The 27122-nt window shown below is 39.0% G+C and overlaps 1 protein-coding gene across 4 annotated transcripts; it reads left to right on the plus strand.

The window, feature by feature from the left end:
• On the plus strand, positions 1 to 27122 carry LOC143851403 (uncharacterized). Of its 4 annotated transcripts, none has more exons than XM_077360819.1 (8): positions 1 to 185; positions 13403 to 13536; positions 23417 to 23553; positions 23699 to 24421; positions 24718 to 25139; positions 25726 to 25827; positions 26214 to 26339; positions 26839 to 27122. In XM_077360819.1, the coding sequence occupies exons 2-8, from the start codon at positions 13505 to 13507 to the stop codon at positions 26983 to 26985; spliced, it is 1689 nt and encodes a 562-aa protein (XP_077216934.1). In that variant the 5' UTR covers positions 1 to 185; positions 13403 to 13504; the 3' UTR covers positions 26986 to 27122. The 4 variants fall into 4 exon arrangements, with proteins under 4 accessions (XP_077216934.1, XP_077216936.1, XP_077216935.1 ...); XM_077360820.1 differs by lacking the exon at positions 1 to 185 and adding an exon at positions 12824 to 13241; XM_077360821.1 differs by lacking the exon at positions 13403 to 13536 and having other exon boundaries at positions 2 to 185.

Here is a 27122-nt window from a genome sequence, read left to right on the forward strand (position 1 = left end):
TTTTCCCCGTTATATTTTATTATGTTTTCGCTCCCCAAATTACGATTGATTAGAGTGAGAGAAAGGTCTCTCCTTACCCGCGTCAAACAAATCTCTACTCCTTTCCTTTCATCGCCAAAGAGAAAAAAAGGGGGAAAATCAAGAATTTCTGTGCCCTAACTGTATAACGAAGCATCGGAAGGGAGGTGCTTTCTTTAGCCTCATTTTCAATATCCCTTATCTTTTTTCTTGTCTTTTTCTGTTTATGATTATATGCATCGATTGCTTTCTTTTGTCAATTCTCGTTTTTTTTTTAAAATTTAGGTTTTCTTTCTTCAAGTTTATTAATCCATATTGTTATGCTAATTAATCAATTGATTGCTTTGCCAATTATGTAATTAAGTCATTATCATCTATCTGTCTATGTAAAAGGGCCAGTCGAGATGAATAATCGAAAATTGAATCTTGGGAGAGATAGAGAGAGAGAGAGAGAGATGGCTAGATCTGTCCGGATGTTTGCATGTTTGGTGTGATCCAAGATTTGATCTCTGCATTTGGAATGGAAGGGTATTGATTGGTTAGGTTTCAGAGTAGATGATGATGGTGATTTGTATGTTTATCTATTATTAGGCTACTGATATTGGCACTACCATGTTGTTAGAATAGATGAGATCTTGAACCTTAATTGGAAGGGAAGCTTTACCGTTGATTGTATTGATCACAATGCTAGCAATACCGTTTCCCGACGGACGATCGATGTAGCCGTCCATCCGGCCACCACTGCAAATCTCAATCCTCTCGCGCCTTTTACCGTTCTCTCCACACCGCTATCTGGGGTCTGGGATAGTTCTGGCGAGAAGCGGACGTGTTCACTCTCACCGCGACCTCTTTATTCTCGTCACAGGTGCTGCTTGCTTCGTCGACACTCATGTCTCCACCTCTCTACCTCCTACATTGTATGTTTACCATCACGGTCGAATCCTACATGCCTTTTCACGTCATACAACCCTTTCCATATCTAAAATTTGCACATTCTTTTTTTCATGTCCTGTTCAAATGTTTCAAAGTTTGGTACCATCGTCGATATTTCTCCTCATCATCCTAGCCGTTGGGTATCAATTTTTCTCATATTCCTTTCCTTTCATAGCATATATTTCTTTTTTATATATTTCGGTTGAGGGACCTCATTCCAGGTGCGCGCTTCTATTCAGTTCAGGTCCTTGATTCTTTGGAGGTGCGTGTCTGATAGAGTAATTCCATCTTCCATGACGTTCGATACCCAAAATCGACTCACGATGATTTGCCTATCAAGCCTTCCTTTTGCCCATTGAAGCATTGGTCCACAATGACCCACTTTTATGATGATCGGTATTCCAAAGTGACCCATGATAACTCGCCCATCCAGGCTTAAGTTTCATCCAGCCCATTAAGACAATTATTCCTTGAAGTTCGTAAGCCCACTTCGTGAATTATTTTACCAGCGACATATTCTTCAGCAGCAACATGCGTCAATCTACATCTTCAGGAGATACACCGGTCCGATCATCAAAAATTAGCAGTGTGCATCAAATAGATGGAATTTTATTATTATTTTTTTGGGATATTCCATTGTACTCAAATGCATGTAGATTTTCAATCCACATACGTTTGAGGGGGCGTGTTAGAATAAATGAGATATTGACCCTTAATTGTAAGGGAATCTCGAGTTGACCGTTGATTGTTATGGTGCGGTAGATTAGGTAATTGGTTGGATTATGAAACTAAGCCAGATTTGGTAATTAGGTTAGATTAGGACGTTTCTATCTCTATCTCATTCCAAAATAGCACTATATAAACACTCGTTAGGCAAGTAGATTATATTAACAATTATGTCAGAATAAGATATTCTGTTCTTATCTCTTTCCATAGTTTTCTTGATTCTATTATATGTTTATCATGTAAGGGCTCTACATATGCACTGACTGACTCTTTGTATCGTATCCAAGATTAATAGTTCTCTTAATTTTATGATATGTTTTGATAATTTCACTAACTTAACTTGTCGTTTATTCATTAAAAAGCTGTCAAAGGTTATTACAGTTCCCAAAAAGCTCTTAGAAGCCAATTTAAAACGAAAAGACAAGGTGAGTTTGTGCACTTGTTAAAACATGGTATTGCTAATATCAGTAGCCTATTTTTATTATTATTACTTCTACTGTTATATTTTGGTTTTTTTTGTGCCCCTTATGATTGGAATTTCTCCTGTTCCAATCATCTTGTGAATTTCTTGGTTTCACTTTCATGTAGTTTGTTTGATTTGTGTAACTGGGATAATATGTATTTGCATGCACTGGTTGCAGGATTTCTCCCTCTCCTTCTCTCTCTCTCACATATACAATGGGTTTTGCTCATTTTTAAGCCAATCTCAAAATTTTAGAAAAGCAAGTGAATGATGGGACTTTTGACATAGCTTCAGACCAGGTTCTGAAAATTTCATGTGTTCCTCACCATTTACTCAAAAATCTTAAAATCAAACACTGGTTCAACCAGTCTCCTTTTTCTGTGGTATGCCCTGCTTAAGAGAGTTGCTAGTTACTGGAGGGAGGTGGATAATGTATCTCGATTCAAAGAATTCTCCTACTACCTGTGGTGGAAAAGTTCGTTCATAATTTAAATGCATTTTTTGGGCTGTAGCCTCTAGGGTGTTTCCTGGCTTACTGGGTTTTGTGCATTTCAGTCAAGGAGGCTCAACTTGTACATGACAAGCAAGGAAAATTCCTATATATTATCTTGCTTTTCATTTGCTATAATTGGGCATAGTTTGCTCTTGTGAGTATGCAGGTCTGTAGGTGTATACCGATCTCTGCCGCATAATATGGATCCAAATTCCTGACTTCAATGACTTTGGAAATCTGAAAAATCATAGCTTTAGCCTGCAAAAAGACTTGTCCTCACAAGTCACAAGTGAAGTGGGTTGGTAGAACAAGAGGCATCCTTCCCTCTCTCTGTCTCTCTCAGTGGTTAGACTTAAGTCAGTCAATATATTGTTCTATTGAAGAGATTAGATTGGTTGCAGATTTATGCGTTAACTATGGATCTCACTGGCAGTTTTCCACCAGCTTGTTAAGCAGAATGGTTTGTCCTTGCTGATTCAATCATATCTTTTAGTTTAGGTTATGAAGCAGCCCAAAACTTTTATTTTCTAATATTCACATGTTTCATCTGCTATTTTTGTTTTTGGAAGCACACTAACATTCGTTTTCTTTTCCAACGGGGACCCTTTACTTTATGACCATCCATAGGGTGGCCGCATTTAAAGGGTAGCTTAGTTGGGAAATTTCTTCCTTGCAGTCTTCAACTGAATCATAAACTGATGTTGCAGCCACTATGTTGGCCTTCCTGGCCCTGGAGAAAGGATTTCTATTTTTGAGATCCTGGGTTTTTATCAAGATCCAATTTGTGAAGCTTGAATATCTGGAATTTCACAGCTCCACTAGGTCAGCCTTTTTTTTTTCTGGAGGCGCGAGCTATATGGATTATTAAAGGCCAAGTGTTTCAGTGTTCTGAACTATCTTATCTTGCTCACATGGAGTTCTCTATTCTAACCGAGCCATGTTCTTCCATGGATTGGAGTTTATGTTGACTTGGTGAGTGGACGTGTGATATGTACAATGTAGTGACCATGCCAAGTCAAGGAGCATTGGCAACATGAAGGGTCCAAGCGTAGCCCATTGGAGCAATACAAAATTGCAAGGAGATGCTGGGCTTCTCTCTTGGCACCATTGTTTTGTGCAAGAGTTCTTTGTTTGACTTTGATATGCAATGGGAAGGCCGATTACGTTTTTTTTCCTGAAAAGATTTCCAATTATGATACCTTTCACTATATGTGCCAGGAAACTTATTTTTGTTCTTCCATGCCTTGATGTCGGGTCTCTCTCAACTTGAGCTGTATTAAGTGGCACACTAATGTGGGGTTTATAAATGAATCTAGCAGGTGAAGATACATGTGCTGTGGGCACGAGCACAACTCATAAATTCTCTGTTTCTTTTATTAATGCCAATCTGGAATAAGTTTCAAAATGTGGTTCTTACTTTGTGAAAAGTGTGGAGCAATCTGGCATGTGGTTTATTATAATGGGCTCAGTTGCTTCTATGCATTCAGGCATCCCTGATTTTGGCATTCCATACTAAGATGTATGGGGATTATATGGGGTTAGACTCTTCGTTTGGAGGGATCATATTTACAATTGATGTACTAAATGGAAAATGGGAAAGGCCTGAGCGGTTGTATTCTCACTTACAGTGGGAACTAACAACCTACCCGAGTGTAAGAAAGGTTAAATAGGATCAGTTGGAGGGATGAGCCTTACTTTCATTCTAATGTTGAAGTGAGTGATCACAATTAATTTGCTAACAATCCTAGAATTTCAGACTGGTATCAAAGAACCGCCATAGGATCTGGGTTTGTGAGAATAAGGGTTGCAGTTGGGTGCAAGGAGGCTTCTTTGTTGCCAAATCCTCTTTCTGTGGGGATAGTCGCGTGAACTCGATCTTCCCTTTTGAAGCTGCAGTGTGCTGGTCAGGGTTTCCACTCTCATCCTTTATAGGTTTTCAAGGATGTCCTCAGGGTTTGGGCATTACAGCTTGATTCAATCTCAAACCGCACAACTAGACTGCTTCTGTTGAATCGTCCCTTCCTATCACGGAAGATAATTTCTTGAAATTGTAATTGGAATGTATCAATGGAATGGATAGCAACTAGAACCAGTCTTTGTGGTTTCTAGCTGAATAAGATTTTTTCTATGATTTGGTAAATGTGTGAAAGTTTGGCTTTGCTTGGACACAACTTGTATTTAGAGATAAAATATTTATTGAGATTCGCTACCTATAGCCATTCAAAAAATAAAAAATTATATCTTTACTAGTCTGGTAGTTTTATTTTTATGATTTTTGATCTTTACATTATAACCATGTTTCCAACCATCTATCAACAGATCTTGTGCTGTGATAGTCTATTAAAGTGTGATAGAATGGTTTCAATTTGTAAATAGACAGATATGCTAGGATCAAGCAATTACAAATTGTACCTTGTTGGACATTTGAAAAGACCCAGTGATAAAGTGCCTTAGTTCTTTTGGAATTTATATTAGTATCTACAGCCTTTTGTTCATGGTACAGTCAAGTAGAAAAGCTAAGTAGATGTCATGGATAGCAGCATTCTTTTCTTCAGATGTCTTCTCAAACAATTGAGAACAGTATTCTTTTCTTCAGATGTCTTCTCAGACAATGGAGAACAGCAAGTACAAAAGCACAACACAATTGTTTCTCTATTTGCATAATGAAGGACTATGAAGGCCAACAACTACAATGACACATTGCATTGAGATGGTTGAGATTGAACATGGATGACGAGTTCTGCAGCTAAATGATAACATTGAGCTATTTTGATTTAAAAATGGTTGAGATTGAACAGGAAGCATAGTAACACCATGCATTTTTTTTCATTTCTTGACTGATAATTGTGATTAAGGATACTTAAGGCATGGCCAAGTGACTGACTTGAACCCAAGGCTATCATGCAATTATACGACTATGATGGTCTGCGATTATATTGGAAAGATTCCGTTGCATCATGTCTATTGGCAATATTAGATATACCTTTTAAGAGAAAAATGCTGTGACCATTTTTGCTTCCATAAAGACAAAGAAATTTGCATCTTTCCTTCTTTTTATATTTCTTTATGCACAAGTCTTTCATTCTTACTTAGGCAAACCAAAAAATGGGTTACCAACTGCAAATGATGATTTGACTCAGGGATCTGGTTGGCACTGAGCTCCCTATAGAAAGCCTAAACCATCAAATCTAGAAATAATTTGATTGGGTGTTCGATTATGTTTCAGGGTACTGATATTCTGGATGCTTTCTAATTTGAGTATAGTCCTAGCTATTGTTATGCCCTTAGTATAGTTAAATTAGGTTAGTGTCATTATAAAAGAGAAGGAATCGCTTCCGTTACTATGCACGACTTCCGATAAGATCTAGGGGTAAGTTAATTTGGGTTGATTTTCATATATGTTTCTTGTGATAGAATTATTTTATTGAATAGAGTCAATGGGTTTTTGGTTTTGAATTATGTGTTGGGGTTTTTTATTTAGGAAGGCCATAAAACAATCTTTGGAGCCATCCTCGGAGACGACTTTGTCATCCTCAAACAGAGCTTGGGAGACGCCAACCACGCCGCAACAAACAAACAAACGCACACACACACACAAATTGGGAAGGTGTTTGTGGCAAGGCATAAGTGTGGCTGTCTGTACTTCTTTGACGTGAACGGGCAGATTACTTCCTCACTTATCTGGTTTCTTTCTTCTTCAAGTTATAACGTGTGGTCTCTATGGCATCAACGATGATTGGCTCATCGACATATAGAGAGAGACTACTTTCTATGTTGAAGTGTGGACTTGTCACGAATAAAAATATTGTTTATAACATTTCTTCTTTGCCTTCTTATTACTGTGATACTTGTTCCTTAATTAAAAGCACTTAATTATCTTTTCCCGCAAGCACCTATGACACACAGGCACCGTTTGATTTGATTCGCAGTGATGTGTGAGGATCAGCACCTGTGCCATCGCTTCAAGGATATTGCTATTTGGTTACGTTTATTGGCGATCATTTCTTCTTGCAAAAGAAATCTGATGTCATCAACAGATTTCATATTTCATAAAAATGGTAAAATCAGTTTCATTCATCTATTAAACTCCTCATTCCGATTCAAGGGGAGGGTCCCTTATATACGAATTTCAAACCTTACTTCAAGATGAGGTAATCTGTTACGTGCCTAATTGGCCGTAACGGAATTAAACAAACGGAAAATAGAAAAATAGGGGGAGAGAGGCTGATTCGAGGCAACCGAACCTCCTAGTGGTTCAAATCGAGAGGAACCATGACTCTCCTAAACAAAGTTTCCCGTGTTTGCGATAATTTTCTCTTCTTCTTCTCCTTTCATTCAATTACATCTAAATAAATACAAGTAAAAGAGAATGCCACATCACAAGTCCATCTACCCACTTACAAGACACATCACCAATAACTAACCCCATAACACTAAAACACATAGCCACTACATGATAACTAGATAATAACTAACCCCATATACAAGATTAACTTACACATATCATTCCACCCCCCTTACAAACAACCTTGTCCTCAAGGTTGAATTGTTGAGAAAATACTTATAATCCACCAGGGTCCCAAATCATAATGGCCACCATCATTTGAATCCCTCCTTCAAAATCCATTGCGAACGAAGTTGGAAAGAAATGCAATTTTTCGTGGAGGTGCATCGAAATGACAGATTGATCGAAAAACTTGGCATGGTGTTCAACTAAAGTATATTCGTCCCCATCATTTCTCGCTTTTTTCTCCATTTGAAAATCAACATTTTCAAGATTATGTTTTTCTTTGTCGTTGCGCATTTCCTCTTTCACTGTGCTGATTTTTTTCAAACCTTCCTCAAATCTTCGTTGTCCTTCAATCATTTTCAAACCAATGCTTTAATTTCCTGTAGATCTTCACGTACGGATTCCCAAAACTCCGACGACGCAGCCATGGCGCAAGATTGACGGCTTTGATACCACTTTGTTACGTGCCTAATTGGCCGTAACAAAATTAAACAAACGGAAAATAGAAAAATAGGGGGAGAGAGGTTGATTCGAGGCAACCGGACCTCCTAGTGGTTCAAATCGAGAGGAACCATGACTCTCCTAAACAAAGTTTCCCTGGTTTGCTATAATTTTCTCTTCTTCTTCTCCTTTCATTCAATTACATCTAAATAAATACAAGTAAAAGAGAATGCCACATCACAAGTCCATCTACCCACTTACAAGACACATCACCAATAACTAACCCCATAACTCTAAAACACGTAGCCACTACATGATAACTAGATAATAACTAACCCCATATACAAGATTAACTTGCACATATCATAATCCTATCTCACAAGAGTTGCCCAACATAATAGATTTGCAGAAGGAAAGATTGGACACCTTTCCAAAATTCACTCTCTCACTATTGACTCCCACGCTATGCCATTTTCTTTGGAGTGAGGCAGTTCTCTGATATTGTCAATTTCTTTGCAATAATGGGTATTGTTGTTATGATTCTGGGCGACATCATATGCGTGTTTCATGTCATGTTATCTTTATTGAAAGTGCTTTCTTTTATTCTCTCCCACAAGAGTTATCTACTCCCATTGTTTCCCATCTTCTTTCCTTTTCTGTGGATGATATTCTGTCTGGTCTTGTTGACTCCTCTACTTATATTCCAAAATCGGCAATCACTTATCAACGGAAAAGGAAGAAAGATGACTTACGGCAAACTTTGGCATATGCCCTTTCTGAGCACAGGTACTACTTCGTTACCTTCCCTAGAAACTACTCCCTTGGATGACTGTATGTTACTGCTTGTCTTAGTTTTCTGTGCAGAGTTCCCTTTCCAAATTGGATGAAAATGTCGTCCCCTCCACCTATAAACAAGCAACAAAACAAGATTGCTGGGAACATGCTATGAGAGTAGAACTTTGTGCTTTCCATTAAAGTAACACATGGGGCTTGGTTTCTCCTCCTCCTCACACATCTGTTATTGGAAGTAAGTCTATTTGTCAAACTTAATTTCTATGGGAACCTGGATTGATAGAAAGTCTGTCTAGTGGCTCAAGGTTTCAAGCAAGAATACGGGGTTTGATTATGAAAAGACATTTGCTTCAACTGCTAGAAGGACCATTGCTTGTACTCTGATTGTCATTACATTTATGTGATGGTGGCCTCTGTGTCAAATGAATATTAAGAATGCCTTTTCATATAGCGACACCATTGAAACTATATACATGTCCCAGGCTTGTCTATACCCAAGCAACCCCCTCTGGTTCCCAAACTGAAGAAATCACTTTATGGCCTTAAGATAGCAACAAGAGGTTGGTTTGAAAATTTCGCGCTGCAGTGGTTTCTCATTGTGACCTGATGGTCACGGGTTCGAGTCACAGAAACAGCCTCTGCAAAGCAGGGGTAAGGTTGCGTACATCTAGCCCTTCCCAGACCCCGCAATGGTGGGAGCCTCGTCCACTGGGCCTCCCTTTTGTTAGTGGTTTCTCTTGGGTTTCAGCAGAGTGCCTCTGACTATTACTTGTTCACACTTCATCGGAAATTGGGAGTTGCTATCCTGCTTATCTAAGTTGATGACATTATCATCTCTGAAAATGATCCTAATGGTATTGCACGCCTCACATTTTTTATGCAATCCTCTCTTCGAATGAAAGATTTGGGTCTCACCTATTTTCTTGGACTTAAGTCTTGTACTCAGAAAAAGGCACCTTGTTAGTTAAACCAAATACACCCGAGATTTAATCACACCAGGACATCTTTGGAAAAGTAATTGACACACATCTCGAGCTTAATGCGAAGTATCGTGAATCAGTTGTTGTGCCTCTTGATGAACTGACTTGATACCAAAATCTTGTGTGCCGTTTGGTTTATTCGGTTTATTTGACGATGACTGAACTGAATATTGCCCACTCCATTCTGATACCATGTTGGAGAGGAAATGAATTGGAGAAAAGTGAGTTGAGAAGATCTCCCCCTCACTCTATTATATTTATATTAGAGTCATGTACAAAGTTCATTATGCCCTTGGGCATATCACACACTCTAACAGACATAATGGTGCCTAAAAGTTCATTTCTTCTGTCCTTGTAGATGGTCTCTCTTAATGCTACTGATGAATTTATGAGACTATTTAACAAGCTCCAAATTGTTTATACTTACTCTAGATATTTGGGACGAGGTTTTATAGGTTCTTGATAGTCGTAGGTGTTTCTCGGTTAGATTATATTATTCCTCTTTTTTAGCTTAGGCTGATCTATGCATCCTTTCATTTGAGACTCGGCTTTGTCTTGGAGAGCTGTCACTTTTTTTTGCTTCAGTCATGAAGGATCATTGACTCGAGATATTGTACCTTTTGCAGGCACCTAGAGGAAACTCCGGTTCATCTTTTCATTCCTTGCAATTGTTTTGTCCAAATCTGCCTTTATTTTTCTTGGTTTGTTCAACATTAGCTGTAATCGGCTTGATATCTCTGGTCTTAGTGATTTCTGGATTTGGTCGCGTCACTCTTCTGGTAACAAGAGAACGAACTGCTTGCGGAAAATTCTCTTTCCTTTCATTTTCTGGCCTATCTTGAAATAGAAGAATTCCAAATATTTGTAGGGAAGAGTAAAAGTTTGAGAAAAATGATAATTATATTATTGTTCAGGTCCCTCAGCGGGCTTCAAAAACTAATGTTTTCAAGAACATTCCTCTTAACTTCTTAATTTCGGGTTGGACTAGAGTTTTCGTCTTAGATTTCTCCTTGCAATCCTTAGGATGTTTGGGAGCCCCACCATGTCGGGTAAGGTTGGATTAAAGCTCAATTTTGATGGCAATAGCAAAGTAATGGGAGGCGAGGCTGTTGTTACTAGAGCAGTTTGCTTTGGGGGTACAATCTCAGACCCTATATAGTAATTTTTGCTCAGGCGGGTTCTTGCAGCAATGGCCACTTATCGACACTGAGGTGAAAGCTTCTTGGTTTGGGGTCAAATTCTTAGCATCATCTACAGGTTACTCCAAAGCATTGGTTAAGGGAGATTCTTTAATGACAATTAATTGGTTTAAGGGAAGCCCCGTGGCATCTGTTGGATATGTTCCAGCTTCACCGATTGTTTCTTCGCCCCCTCCCCCCCCCCCCCCCCCCCCCCCCCCCCCCCCCACACACACACACACACACACACACACGCGCACATGTAGAGAGAGGGGGAAGCTTTGTTGATTGATTAGCCATCATGTTGTTGTAATGTAGTCGTATTATATCAAATGTTTGATCTGTAATTTTTTTCCTATTCATTTTTGTTTTTGTTTTTGTTTTTCCTTTTTTTGGTAGCATCTGGTTGTGTCGGCCTTTCTGCTTTTGTTTGCTTTTTAATGAATCATTACAGAAAAAAGGAAAGGAAGTTGAATCTCACAGCATTCCGGTGATCAGTTTCATATATGAGTGGTTGAGTTGCATATTTTTTAGAATTATTTGTATCACCTGGATCATCTATGGAAAGCACCTGTCCTTTTCCTTACTTCTTCCCGAGTGCTAATTTCTCAAAGGTCATTTACTTCTGCCTTTTTTTTTTTAATTATTCATAGCTCATTGTGTTTTTGTTTGTTTCCACTTCGTTTTCTGAGTGTTTTTTTTTTTTTTTGGTGGGTGTGTGTGTGTGCAATTTACCTTTGTTTTAAGCTCATTTTTTCTGACATTTGGAGCTGCACGATAGATTTGTTTGTTCTTTTTGCAACCAAAGCTAACTTGTGCTAGCTTCAGCCCTACTTGATCTTCTCTGTCAACATGTTAAATAAGGCAGTGGGGAGTATGCATGTATGATGACAGTAAGACTTAACGGTTATTAGCTCATGGAAGCAGGTATGGAATGTTTCTGGAATATGAAAATGCTAGTGTTCAATGATCCTGTGAGAAAAAGATCAATTGTTATAGCAATCCACCAAGGAGATTGAATAGGGTTTTCTTTTTTGAACTATAGTTGTTTTGAGTCATTGAATGATAATCAACTAACTAAATTGACTGTTTAAGATTTTTCGGCATGTGTCAGAAGAGAGATGGAGTGAACCAAATCAGCCACTAGTTAGAATTTCGATCATGGATCGCTTTTTTCTTGCTTTATAAGCAATACTTGAAGTGATGATGTTGCAAAGTATGACTATTTGAAAAAAAGAAGAAGTATGAAACCTTCGTTTTCTTTTTTAAAAAAAAGTATGACTATTTGACATGTGATCATATAACAAGTGGCACCCTATTTTGGTAGCATTTAAGATGAGATGTGTTGGAGCTTGAAACCTTCATTTGCTTCTGAGCTAAAGATGGGAAGTAGAAAATTTGGCAAAAAATTTAAAAATTTTAGATCACAATGCTAATTGTTAAGTTTTAAGCAAAAAACTGAATTAAGTGTTCATCACTTTGGTGGTAAGATGTGATCCTTTCAATTTTGACAGTGGTTGGTTATCTTATACTCGGTGGACAGAAAAGAGAGCAAAGGCTGTGTTATGTTGTTTCTTAAGAATTGATTGGAGAATTTAGCTTTATAAATGAAGAAGGTAGCACTCGCACACTCCCCTCCCCCTCCTCCTCCTCCTCCCTCTCTCTCTCTCTAATTTCTTGAATCATTTGTCTTGTACAATGGTCCCTTCATTCTCCCTTTCCAATGGGCTCTAATTCTGAAACTTATGTTCTTGGCCACCTAACTAACAATTCTAAATTTCGATTTATTGTTTTCTTTTTATGTGTTCAATTTCCGTTGTACATGGAAGACAACCTTTCTCGATATGATAGCTGTGCAGTGATCTTGGTTACCCTTAATCTCCAAAGGAGTTTGTGTGCGGCCTCTCCGATTACCTTATGTTTTCACGTTTCAAAGACTCAACTGTTCCACTTCTCTTCCCTACACATTCTTTTATTCTTCATCCGGGTTTTTGAGCTCACTGATAACAACTTGGTGATATCTTTTGGCACCTCAGTCTTGGCTAATTGAGTCATTTCAATTTCTTTTCATAATAAGAGGGTTTGTAGATGGCTGCATTCTCAACATTAACTAAGGTAGTTTCTTTATCTAGCTAACAGCCTCTTTAGGTGCACGGTGTCTGATCTTTGTTGAAGTTGAGTAAAATGGTTCTGCAACTGGACTGCCTTTTAAGGAAAGGCAGCGGAATCCCTTTCTTCCTCTGCATCAAGGTAAGCTCCTCACTAGACTACGGTTCTTTTCTTTACTCACAACACTTAAACACTCTTCTTCATTATTATCTTGGTGTTACTTCTTGTGATTCCTGTATACTTGTTCAGTTCATTCTCTCCGCTGCTACTGGCAATTTGAAAACCCTAATTTTTTTAATGAAAAAATTCGGTTCCCTACGCTGGGGATCCAGCTATGTGGGACAAGATTGTAGCTTTGGAGGAGAAGCTTTATTTGGGTTTTCTATGGATGGCGCACCACTGTCTGCAGTTTGTGACAAGCCCAGTGTATATAAACTGTGTATATAAACTAAACTTGTGACATTTTTCTAATCAGCTCATGCAAATGGGTTTGTGGTCGAGAGGTGTTACTTTTTCTGCTGAGCTCATGATGGGTTTCCATTTTTCTGTAAGGAAAGAAACATTTCGATGCATAATGGGATAGTGGAGAGGCTGGAAGGTGAGTTTAGTGGAAAGGATTCACTTTGATATAAACAGTGTAAAGATATTTATTGTATAATTAGAATCTATGTCTTGTATATTTTGCATTGCATTTGTTGCAGGCTAGCCCTTTTCTCTGTGCCGCACAAATAATTGTTTTTTCTGTATTGTGGTCTTCAGGGGTGTTATGGCAATGCATCTAAGATGTAATCTGGGAAAGAGTTGCTCTATGTTTCTCTTAAAAGGAGAAATATAGTCAAGCAGATTGTGCATGAATGACTTATGAAGTTCAACAGAACAGTTGAACTTAACAGGTTTTTGTCAATTAGTTTCCTGTTACAGTTTATCATTTCCCATTCACTTTTCTATGTGGATTATGTCAGATTAGATGATTCTTTACGCATTAAAAATTAAAAATTAAAGTGGAATGTCCGATATCAAGGCTTGTGCAAGAACAGGGAACAAACCGTTGTCCATTCGTGGCCTATGTAACGTGACGATGTTCTGAAGCATTATTCTCTTTAATTGCAGGAAATATTTCTTAGCTGTATAAGCCTTATCAATCTCGTTTTGTTTCGCCCGAAACAGATGAAATATTTCGGTCTGGACCGAAATCCGGAACGGAATGGGTATATTTACTGTTTCGTTCCATTTCGTCCTTTTCAGATGAAATATGATATTTCGGACGAAACAGACGAAATGACTCGTTTGTCTGGAATTCGTCCAAAATATCTCATTTTTTCAGAAAATTACAGCAATGCTCCTCTAATTGCTATTTTTTATTTTTGTCATTTTTACCCTCACTTTTGACCATTTTTACCTTTTTATAACCGTTAGAAGGATATTTTTCTTCTTTTGGCATCTACATGCCATTACACCTCTACATAAACCCATCTAACCCTTATTCTCCTACTCACTTTTCCTTCAACTTTGCTTAAAACTTTCTTTGATTACTCTATTCTTCTACTTAGCATTCTCTGCTACATTCTTTTCAGTAATCTGTACATTCTACTTCATCCAAAGATCCAAAGATTTGGATCAATCTCAAAGGCTTCAAAGTACTATAATTATACAAAGATTCAAAGTCCAAATATCCAACTTGTCTACAAAGATCCAATGTTTACAAACTCCAAGCTTCTACTCCATCCAAAGATCCAAATATCCAAAGCTTCTAGCCAAATATTCATCTGCGCTACTATTGTCTTCTAAGTCCAAAGGCTTCAAGTGAAGTGAAGGCTTCTTCTATCTCGTCCAAAGGCTTTACGTGGAGGGAAGTAAAAGCTTTCTTTAATTCTATTTCATTTCATTTCTTTAATTCCATTTCATTTTAATTAAAATACAATATAAGTTAGGGACCTTTTGGAGGAGCCTCCTCTATTGGTTCTGCACCCGTTAGATCAGATGACCCAGCATGGGCTTATGGCTTAGTGGTGCCGGGTCAATGAAACGAAGTTGTTTGCAGTTTTTGTAATAAAGTCATAGCGGGTGGAGGTATAACCCAATTGAAAGAACATCTAGCGGGTGTTCTTGGTGAAGTAGCTGCATGTAAAAAGGTTAATGCTGATGTAAAATGGAGTATGAGGCAACTCTTAGATGCAAAGAGAAAAGAAAAAGCGAGGAAAAACATAGTTAGAGCAGAGGTAGATAATTTGTATGGTACACCACAAGAAGAAGAAGAAGAAGAAGAAGACGGCGACGGCGACGGCGACGTTGACAATGGAAGAGCACCTGTGCCTACTGATGCAGCACCGTGAAGAGAAATTGAGGTAATGGGAGAGAAATAGACGAAAGGGGATAGAACTAGAAGAATAGGGGAAGAAGAGACGAAAATAACCTGAAGAAGAGACGAATTTAGGAAGAGAAGAGAAGACGAATAAAAGAATAGAGGAGAAAGAGGAGAAGATGACTTGGGGGAGAAGAAGAGAGGAAATTAGAGGGGAGAATCTCAATTCATTTCAATAATCATCAAAGTTACAAAAAAAGTTGTAAAGAGGCCTATATGTAGGCGCATATAAACAACCTAAAAGATAGAAACCTACTAAAATAAGAATTCCTAAAATAACTTGGAAAATAAAATCCTAGAAACTAATAACATGGAAATAAAAATTCTAGAAACTAAATAATGTGGAAATAAATCCTAATATTTGCATCATTCTCTCCCGCTTGAAAAGAACTCGCCCTCGAGTTCTAATCCGCCTGGATCAAATACGTAGATGACGCACTCAACATCATGAGTCGCAATCTTTCGGCGATACTCCTGATGTGTAATGCTCGTAACAACTGTAAGAAGTGTCTGAAATGCCGACGGAGTGAGACAGAAGAAATCGCCCATGTAGAACCATAAATGCACCAACCTCTCCTGACAAGTAATTTAGCGGGGAAAATGGCAACGTACTCCTCTTGGATCAGCGGGATCGGCATAACAGCTATGGGCAGTACTAATCCATGACCAACATCAAGATGGTCATCTTGTGCACTGAAATCGGCGGGCTCGGCCTCCATAATCATCTTGATTGGGGCATCTACTGGAGAAGCAATGCTATTAGTGTGCTCATGTAATGATATGGAATCGGCATCCTCAATGATCACCTCGTGCTGTGTATGCTCTGGTAATGCTTCAACGATCTGGTCACTCGGAGCCTCACATGGATCTGCCACAATATCTGCCTCAGAAGAATGAAGCTGACTCGCTGGATGCTCGGCAATCGGTGCGGCAGAAATCACGGAATCTTCATGCTCAATGATGTCGACCTCAGGAATCAACGGAGTCTTTGGCTTTGGATCGTCCATCTCAGATTCTAAATCTGAATCTGATGGATTCAAAGGCTCAACATCGATGATCTCATCAATACTAGCGTTGGGCTCCGTAAGAATAGCAGCAACGTTAGGTGGGACGGATGAAGTAGTGAAGCGGCTCTGCAAATATGACTTGCGCATGCGACGTTCGAAATATTGGTTTTCGGCTGCAATTTCAGCGTCTCGTGTAAGACGTGCTGCGGCTTGTTGTTCACGGCGAGCGGCTTCTTCACGCATCAAGCTTTGGTCATACGCTGCTCGCTCACGTTTTAATCTCTGTTGATTTTGATAGTGGTATGTAAACTCATAACGAACATCCTCCCAGTGACGAAATGGAGGCTTACAAAACTTGGCTTCGCGGCACACTGTATCCGTGACTTTGCGAATTGTTATTTGATGATCATAACTACAGTACCTATTATATGCATTAAGTGCATGGATCCAGTCTAAATACGCATCCTCGACATCTCCATAGGGATAGGTGCAGTCATCATAACCATAGAAATATGGAACCTGTGGTGCAGAAGAATATCGAGGATCATATCTATCACAATATGGAGCAGCTGGCGCAGCCATTGGGATCTGTGTCAAAAACTGAAATCAACTGTCTGATCTATTTGGCATGTCGAAAGAAGCACAACGTCTGTCGCGGATCTAAAATCGGATGAGTGAAAGCTGATGATCGGAAGAAGGGGCGCGATCAACAGCTGAGATGGCCCCTGAAACTGTGCTGAAGATCACTGTCCGCTGCTGAAAATAGGCTGGATGCGCTCTAAAAGTTGTCACGAACAACTTACGTGTTGAGGTCGAGGGCCTATTTTCAGCAGAAATAGCCCAAACAAGGAGAGAGAGAGAGAGAGAGAGAGAGAGAGAGAGAGAGAGGAGAGAGACGAATTTTCTATTCTTCTTTTTTCTTTTTGTTGATTTCTGATTGTTTTGGGTGAGCGGGTGCCTGAGGTAAAACAGAGGGCGGTGAAATTAATTTTGTTTAGTGGTCACGTGACCTAAGGCATCTACTGAAAGGAAAACCACTTGCCTTTTATGTTCTAGCATGTTACTGTTATGGGCTGCTAGGTGTCACTCAACTTTTACTTTTCTGAAAATTGACTTTTCTAGAAAAAAGTAGCCAATGGTTACCTTGAAAGACAGCAAACTCGTCCTTCTTTCTAAAGTTACTAAAGAGAGGTAGCTTTCCTTGAAAATACCCAAAAAGAAACTTTCTTTGCCTTGTATGTTGTGAAAACTTGCTGAGCAAGTTACCCTCTTTATAGATGCTGATAAGGTTGGTTGCCTTCTTCTTTGGTGACCTATTGCTCCACGTATCCAGGCAAAGATACACTTTACTTTTTCTTTTTTTTTTTAAATTTCCAAACAGGTTTTGGTGTTTGGCCTTATCTGGACCGCCTCCGTTACCTTTTTCCAAGGGAATTGATGGACGGACAGATGGTTATTAGAGGGGACTGTGTGGCTGAGATTTATGACTGATTTCAAGGGTGTGTTTTTGCAGCCAAGAAGGAGGGTTTTATTCCGTGGAAACTAAAGGGTTAAAGGAGATATTGGATACTGGTTTTGAAGCCTCTTGACTGTTTGGATGAATTTTTGGGCAGCAAGGTACTGTTCAAATTCAAGGTTCGAGGATGAGGATAGATGGTGCTGATGTGTTGACTGAAAATTAAAGGCTAAAATTATGATGGAAGTCAGATGGGTAAAAAGATGGTCGTATTAGGTTCTTGAAGGTTTGCTGAAATCTTATGGGACTTGTACTCTTGAATCAAGAAGGGCTCGAAATTTTGATGAAAATTTCCTGCAGGTTTGGAGCTGAGATCAAGAGAAGAAAGTACCTCGACTTAGAGTTGAAAATTTGATGGCAATTCGCAGTTCGATCTCTGATACCAAATTGATGCAGCACCGTGAAGAGAAATTGAGGTAATGGGAGAGAAATAGACGAAAGGGGATAGAACTAGAAGAATAGGGGAAGAAGAGACGAAAATAACCTGAAGAAGAGACGAATTTAGGGAGAGAAGAGAAGACGAATAGAAGAATAGAGGAGAAAGAGGAGAAGAAGACTTGGGGTTGGGGGAGAAGAAGAAAGGAAATTAGAGGGGAGAATCTCAATTCATTTCAATAATCATTAAAGTTACAAAAAAAGTTGTAAAGAGGCCTATATATAGGCATATAAACAACCTAAAAGATAGAAACCTACTAAAATAAGAATTCCTAAAAATAACTTGGAAAATAAAATCCTAGAAACTAATAACATGGAAATAAAAATTCTAAAAACTAAATAATGTGGAAATAAATCCTAATATCTGCATCACCTACGAGTCAGCGTTAGGGAACGAAAGTTGATGTAGAACCTAGTGAGACGAAGTGAAAAAAGAGAAAAACAGGAGGGGTAAGACAATTTTTTGCACCACGAACAATCCCAGATCCCAGCCAAGTATTAAAAATGCTTTGGTAACAAAAGAAACAGTAGATCGCGCAAACATGGCAGTTGGCATGCTTTGCCATGATGCCAACCTGCCTTTCAATGTTGCCAAGTCACCATATTGGCAACCTATGTTTGATGTCGTAAATACCGTAGGATCAGGTTATAAGGCACCTTCTTTTCATGATTTAAGAGGGCCATATTAAAGAGAATTGTGGAGGAAGTAAACAACTACTTGGAAGACGTTAAACTGTCGTAGAAATTCACTGGGTGTAGCATTATGGCCGATGGATGGATAGACACTAAACAACGTTCCCTAATAAGCTTTTTGGTATACTGCCCTAAAGGATTAGTTTTCTAAAATCTATTTATGCATTTGATATAGTGAAGAATGTTGATGCATTATTCAATATTTTTATCAATGATTTAGAAGTAGGTCCGGAAAATGTAGTGCAGTTTATAACTAATAGTGAGCGTAGTTATAATGCTTAAGGGAAAAACAATTGGGCAAACCAGAAGTGTTTCCTATCGTAGGAAAAACAATTGAGAGGGCTCGAAAGGTTACAAGATTTATTACAACCACGGAGCCCTGTTAAATTTGATGAGAAATAAGTTCACAAATGGGAGGGACTTGTGTCATCCCGCGTGGACCAGATTTTGCAAAAAAAAATCTTAAGCAGAGTCTGGCGTCACATCGGAAAGCAGTTCAATAAATGTTTGTGTCTAATGATTATTGTGCTAGTAGGTATGCCACACACCAAGTGAGTGAAGAGATAGTTTCTACCATATTGGACAGATCTTTTTGGGAAAACTGTCAGTATATTTTAAACATCAATGAGCATTTACTGAGAGTGCTTCATTTGGTAGACCGGCAAGACAAACCGACAATGGGTTATTGACTAAACATGGGATAACCAACCTCGTAATCCCCTCAATGCAGCGGGATACTTTCTTAACTCTGCCTTTTTTCTTCTTCTTAGTCCTACCTTCTCGAGGCATAATGAAGTCACCATAGGCTTGATGGATTGCGTCAGTCGATGAGTAGATGATGAAGGTATGCAGGACACCATCACCACTCAAATTGAGGAGTATTGCGAGGTTTCCGGTCAGTTCGGAATGATGATGTCAATCCGCAACCGAGTCAAGTTGGGACCATGTAAATTGATTTGTTCCTTTTATTAAGTTTATTTCATTTAAACTTTCAAGAAATAAATGCTTAACTATTGCTTATTGTACAATTGCATTGTGTAATCAGTTCGGAAATGACATCCTGAAATTACAGAGCTTCGCCGTCAGAATACTAAGTCAAACCTGTAGTGCGGCCGGATGTGAAAGGAACTGGGGCACTTTCGAACACATCCACTCCACAAAGAGAAACAGGTTAGAGCAACAAAGATTGAATGACTTGGTGTTTGTCCATTACAATCTCAAATTTCGAGAAAGGTATACTAGTTAATTGAAATTAATATTCTCACCTTGTAACTTTAAACTTTATGCTAGCTTAAACTCATTTGAGGTGGAAAATCTAATTAACCAGTATTGAGAAATAGGTTGGAGCAGCAAAGATTGAATTTAAATTTAATTAACTACAGGTTTGAACCTGTAGCGCGACCGGATGTGTTCGAACTATAGTACTTTCAAACTAGTATTGAAAAACAGATTGGAGCAACAAAGATTGAATTTAAAGATTGGAGCATTCACTCTTAACTTTAAAGATTGAATTTAAACTTTAAATTTAATTAACTAATTTAATTAACTACAGGTTCAAACCTGTAGTGCGATCGGATGCGTTCGAATTGGAGCACTTTCGAACACATCCACTATGCAAAGAGAAACAGGTTGGAGGAGCAAAGATTGAATGACCTCGACTACAACCTCAAGTTTCGAGAAAGGTGTACTAGTTAATTGAAATTAATATTCTTACCTCTTAATTTTAAACTTTAAACTTAAACTCATTTGAGGTGGGCAATTTTTTTTCAAGGGACTTAGTGAGAAAATCTTCTACCACTAACGACCCACTTAGCATAGATCACCTGGATGTTATGATGGATTGGGTTGCAGAAGATGACCTCGTTATTTTCACAACAAAAGATATTGGTTGGGAAAATGTTGAAGAGCTTGCTGGAGTTGCTGTGGGCGACGACGAAGAAAATCTTGAAGATGTTCCTCCTAGAGATGCTGGTGGTGACAACTACAAGGGCTACCACTCGATTGAGATTTGAGTATGATCATCCTGCTTATAGGAGCCCTTAGGAGGATTTAGGAGATGACAGAGTTGAATGATTCAGTGACGAGATGTGATTTGGAGATGTATTTTGTATTGTCTTATATATTTTATGTATTAATTGAAGTAAATTTATTTTTTAAGTAATAAAGATGCCTTTTTTTTACATATTTGGTTCTGTTTTTTTGAAAGATGACATTTATTACCAAAATCCGAAATTACATACAGGGGACAAGATGTCCCCTAATCATACATGTGAATGCCCCACCCAAGCTACAAAGGAGAAAACATTAAATCACAAAAAAACATGAAATTTACAGGAACTCTTTTCGGCCATGTTCGTTTCATTCCAATTCTCATCAGGGGCGACGTATATTGACATGGATTCCGAGGTGCCACCTTCTTTTGCCAACCTATGAGCTAGTTCATTGGCCGATCTTCTTCTGTGCTCAATGGTGGGTTTTAAGAAACGAACCAAATCCCGTACCTTGCTAATGTATTGTTGTAGCCGCCACAGACTGATAGAAGAATTTGAAGTCCACGCAATTGTGTTGGATGAGTCCCCCTCGACAATCAACTTATCTCGTCTGTTCGTCAAGAACCATTTAAGACCATAAAGGAGGGCTCTTACCTCTGTCTCGTTTGCATCACAGATACCAATCGGACATGAGTAGGACATTAGGATTTTTTCATTTGCATTTCGGATCGCTCCTCTGATCCCAGCCTTACCAGGGTTACCAATCGAGCTACCATCAAAATTTAATTTTAACCATCCATTTGGTGGAGCCCTCCACTTAGGTGATATCTCATTTTTTTACCTTCCGTTCAAAGGTCACCGATTTCCAGTTCCTTAAGATCTCGCTCAAGATCTCGCTCATGCTATAACCCTTGTCCAATTGATACGTTCGATTTTAGTTTCCAGTGTGATCGAGCCAAGCTCTTCTCATTCTCTTCAAATGTATGACCATGTCTTTCCTTCCATATTTTCTAGATAATAACATGTGGGATAGTCTTCCACATGCCCTGCCCAATGTCGCCAAAAGCCCCCCAATCCAATTCATAATTAACTTTTCTATACTTTTTGGTAGTACCCATGCCATTCCAAACGCACGTAGAAAGTGATTCCATAGGTGGTATGAATACGAGCAATGAAGAAGCAGATGATCTAGACATCTAGTGTTTCTTCCTCCCTTTTGCAAATAACACAATGACTAGCCATCATCATTTTTCTTCTTTTTAAACGGTCACACGTATTAATGCTGCTATGAAAAACGGTCCATGCAAAGGCCTTCACCCTCAGAGGTGCATTTGATTTCCAAACAAGAGCCCTACGAGATGCTTTTCTCCTACCGTTATTCATGGCAGCGAAGAAAGACTTAACGTTGAAGCTACCATCTCGGTCCGGTATCCATACTCTTTCATCCGCTTCAAATAACGAACGGTATTGATTGTTGAGCAGGTTAAGAAGGGATGTGAAGCATTCAATTTCCTCATCCTTAAGATATCTCCTTACTCTAACATCTCAAAAGCCACGCCCTTGGTCTCCATCCCTCACTAGATAGTCCGAGACCTTCGCATCACGCGCTGTCGCCAGCCTGAATATTGAAGAAAATCTGCGATTCAAAGGAGTGTCTCCTTCCCATAGATCCATCCAGAAACGAACGTTTATTTTACATATTTGTCTCATTTAATTGTTTCTTACGTTTTTTTAACAATTTCTGATTTTTTTTCCTTATTGTTAACTATTAAAAAAAATCGGTCGTCGTAGTGGACCGAAAAGTTTCGGAATAAACGGCCGAAACACCGAAGCACTCCGTCCCAATATCCAAAACAAAACGATGAACGAAATGGAATTCATAACTAAGGTATAGACATTAAACCTCCAAGACATACAAATATTTTAGTTCATACCCTCACAACTAACACATCTTTGAATCTCCGTAGTAACTAGAATAGTTGAACAAACATATGTCTATTTGTGGTTTAAGTGAAGAATTATTCTACTAATTACATTTAGGAAATATTTTTATATTTCCTGGTATTAAACCTCCAAAAGATAAAAAAATATTAGTTCACGTGTTGTTGAGGAACAAAGCTTTGAATATCCGTAGCTACTGTAATAGTTGTAACTTTTTTTGTTTACAGAGTTAAGTTCCTTGTGGTATCCAAATCTAAAAGTTTAAAGCATAACAATGAAAAGCGAGTGATCAACACAATTTTGGGCTTCAAATGTTGAATTGTTTTTGTGGAGTACAAAGTAAACCTCTGACTCTTATAGTAACCAGCTGCGTTTCAACTAAAATCATCAAGGACTGGTCTGGGTTATACTATGTAATCTGATACTTATATCCATAGTATATAGAATTTAGACTCAATGGTTGCCTGTAATTTATACCTGATGATTGTATATCCAAATGGAATGATTATAATCTCCATTCATGACAATGTACCCCGATTTGTATCAAAATAGTGCATTTCATCCTTTTGGAAGAACACAGTAAACAAGTAGAGATTTGCTTCTTTTTTTAAGCCTTGTAGTTTGAATCCTATGTTTGATCACCTACATTCGACCTATGATTGTGAGGACCTTGCAGGATATCACCTGAAAATTGCTTTTCCTTTCTAACCACACTGTCTTTGTTGTATATAATTGTAAGCCTTACCGCTTGCATGCTATATTCAGTTGCATTTTCCCCTGTAATTAGAAGGCCTGATTTTTACTCTTCTGCTCATGTTTGTCTTCCAGAACTTATGCCACTTTGAACATTCAATCAACATTTATTATGGGGCATAGAGAATACATGTTTAGCTCAACTCGAGTCTTTGAGATTGATGACGACCAAACCCGGTTCCATCAACAACCTGAGCGTCCCATCCCCATGGGTAGGCACACTCGTCAATTCATTAGGCACTAGTATAGTTTTAACAGTAATTAGTCGGGTCTGTGTTCAAATAATTCTCGTAATGGCCGCGATTCAATCTTGCATTTGTGGTTAAAGCAATTTTTTTTGTTTTGTTTTTCATGCAGAAAATGCAACTGTGAGCAGAGGGAATTTCACCTCTCGCTGGAATTCGACACCAAGGTCGAGTGATTATCATTTTTCAAACATAAGTCCTGAAATGCCAAATTACGTGGCAGCCACTTTGGGCTCATCATATGATCCTTACCTGCAAATGTCAGCCGCAGAAAGTCTACGTCCAATCCCACCATATCATTTTCAGCATGCTTCATCTTCCAATTATTGCAGAGATGCTACTTATGGGGATGGGCCTGCCACAGTTAATCCTTCATCGGACAGTGGAAGAGGGCCATGCAAAAGAAAAAGCTCTGCAATCTCACCTTTCTATGGGACAAACATTACCAGCGGCAATTTTAGTGCTGGAAGTTCTTCTAGCTTTCCGATTTCTTCGGGTCCTATACAGCAAGAGCAGCCTAGTTCTGGTTCCCAACATTGGTCTCCGGATCCTATTGGTATTGCCTCTAATTACCGAGTCAACAACAGTCTCCTGATTGCAGGGGAAGGATCGCATAGAAATGTGAGAAGCCGATCCACTCCTCACCTTGAAGCTAGCCCAGCTGGTGTACATTTATCAGGCAACGTTCCTCAGCACTTCTATGCAACAGGCCACCATCATATGATGGGTCATTCTGGCACAGGGAACCTTGCGGGTCAAAATGCTGGTGCCATCACATGGAGTAGGAGCCATATTCCCATGTCTCCTGCCACTGGTGGAAGGTTTCTGGCTTCAGGTTAGTCTGTTTATAATGTCACTTTCCAACTTGTATAGTAATGCTGTTTTTTTAATTAGAAGAGTGCTGCTTAGGAAACCGAGAGGGGAACCAAGAGGGGAACCAAACAAATCCCCACATGCCACATGGCATGGGAGGGGTAATTTTGCCATTTAAGGGGAAAAAAGCCAAAAAAGAAAGAAAGAGGAGCATGATTGCTGACATGTGAAGAGCCTATTTGGTTGGTTCCACTCTCGGTCCCCAACTTGGTTACCATATCATTATTCTAATTAAATGGGTGAATTTTGAAATTTCAGATGACGGTGTCTTAAGCCATGAGGCACACCAGTTCGTAGCAGGAAGCAATGTGAGTAATGATTCTATGGAGATGGGCAGGTTCCATGACCACACTCAGAGTAGAAATCCAGGTGTTTCTTTGCAGGCTCTTCCTCCTGCTCCACAAACCATGAGGAGCAGTCAGAGTAGCTATGTTCATAGACCACAGCCTTCTTACGGGGACATGTCAGGCTACTCAGGGCTGGGATATGAGGCAACTTCTTACATGGACCGGAGTCTGCGGTCAGGGTTGGAATCATATGCTCCTTCCAGACAGTCCAGGCCGCTCCCTACTTCCATTGGGAGACGTAACAGTTACAGGAATGGAAGGGCAAGGATTTCTTACCATCGAATGCAATCTCTCCCTGAAGAGGAAGACACCCGTGATAGGTTCGCGTCTGAGGTATGTAATTTTGCTTTTGTTCCGTTTCTTTCAACGTAAAATGGACTTAAAATTTTTTTTCGCTCGTTTTTGTACTTAAAAATGAATGTAAAATATGTTTTATGCTCATGTTAGGCCAAAAGAAACAGAGCCTTTATGATGACAAGCAGTAGTTCATGGTTAAGTAAAGATTTTATATGGTGTAAGCCCGTATAGTCCAGTATTTTTCAAAAAAATACAGTACGGCCCACACGATAGTATGATCCAAACCGTCCATTTGATGGGCCATACGGTACGGCCCACATGATAGTATGATCCAAACCGTCCATTTGATGTGCCACGGCGTAAATAGATTGTGCTCCCAAAATCATTTCCCTAGGATGATCCTAGATCATTCTAGGGGAAATGGACGGTTTGGATGATCCTAGTTCATTTGACGGGCCCATCAAATGGACGGTTTGGATCATACTATGGTGTGGGCTGTACATTACTTTTTGAAAAATACTGGACTAGACGGGCTTACACCATATAAAAAACTCGGTTAATTATTTCTTACTGTGCAACTAGAGTCTTTAGACTTATTGATCTCAAGAACGCTATATTGCAGGATTTTATGATGATGATGGATCATTCGGCCTTTTATGGTTCCACAAATTTGCTTGATCAGCATAGGGACATGAGGCTCGATATAGAGAACATGAGTTATGAGGTTAGCATGCACGCGTCCGCGCACACACAAAGGGTGCATTTGGGTCGTTGAAATTAAGAATCAGAATAGGTTTCCTTATTCTTATTCCATATAATTTCAGTGTTTGCTTCAAATAAATGAATGGAATAGGGAGCGCAATTGAAGCCAGGGGCAGAATAGATGGGATTTTGGCGCCATCTATTTTATTTCTTTCTTTTCTTTTTTTCTGAATGGCGCCATCTATTTTCTACTCAAGAGATAGTATTCTAATTCCATTGGAATTGGAAGGGGATGCTAATTCTGATTCTTGATTGCGGCAATCCATACACACCCAAAAATGGATTTATATCTTGCCTTTTATTTGTATGGACTCTTATTAGTTCTTAAAGATTATGAGATTGGATCAGGAACTACTTGCTCTGGAGGAACGGATTGGGAATGTCAACACAGGCTTATCTGAAGATATGATTTCAAAGTGTTTGAAGGAGTCGATGTATCCTTCGGAGGAAGGAACTATGTGCATTATATGCCTGGTAGGAGACTTTGAATTCTTCATATGGAGCTTAGGGGTGCAACTAGGGTCGATTTTTAGGAATTTTGGTTGAGCTTCTACCATAAAATTGGGTCAGGTTCAAGTTGATTTTAATTCAGGAAAAGCTCAACCCGACCTGACACAATTTGTACCCCCAATAGAGCTTCTAGTTTAGTTCCTTGGTTGTTTGTGTTGGAAGTATAAATGGTTAAATAACCAACTAAGCTTTTGGAGCTATTAACTCACGGCAGGTCCTGGGTTCAAAACCCAACAACTCCTTGATATTGAAAATCCACATGTACGGCCAACCCAAAAGAGCGGCCACATGTACTCATAACCCAAAAAAAAAGGGGTCACACTTGAGGGTGAATGTTAAAAAGTATAAATGATTAAATAACACCAATTCCAGCCGCTTAAGCTGTTGGAGTAATTGATTGTTTCATAGTTTGACACTGACTATATGAATCAATCCTTTGGTTGCATTGTGTTTTGACTAACAGGAAGAGTACAACAAGACAGAGAAGGTTGCAGCCATGGATTGCGGGCACAATTACCACCGCGGCTGCATTGAGAAATGGTTGTTGATGAAGAATGCCTGCCCCGTCTGCAAAGCACAGGCAGATACTTGTTGCAGAGGGATGGAATGATTCAGTTTAGTCGCCCTCCTTCGGTTTACCTCTTGGTCTTGTGTATACATTGCAATTATCAATGTCAACTTTTCTTCAGACAAACAAACTAATTGTTCTAGGTAAGGATTAAGGAAGATGCTACAATGCTTTGTGTT

Source organism: Tasmannia lanceolata, unplaced genomic scaffold, assembly GCF_043159265.1.
Source record: "Tasmannia lanceolata isolate RefF3 unplaced genomic scaffold, GAP_Taslan_0.1 ptg000018l, whole genome shotgun sequence".
In the NCBI taxonomy this organism is placed as follows: domain Eukaryota; kingdom Viridiplantae; phylum Streptophyta; class Magnoliopsida; order Canellales; family Winteraceae; genus Tasmannia; species Tasmannia lanceolata.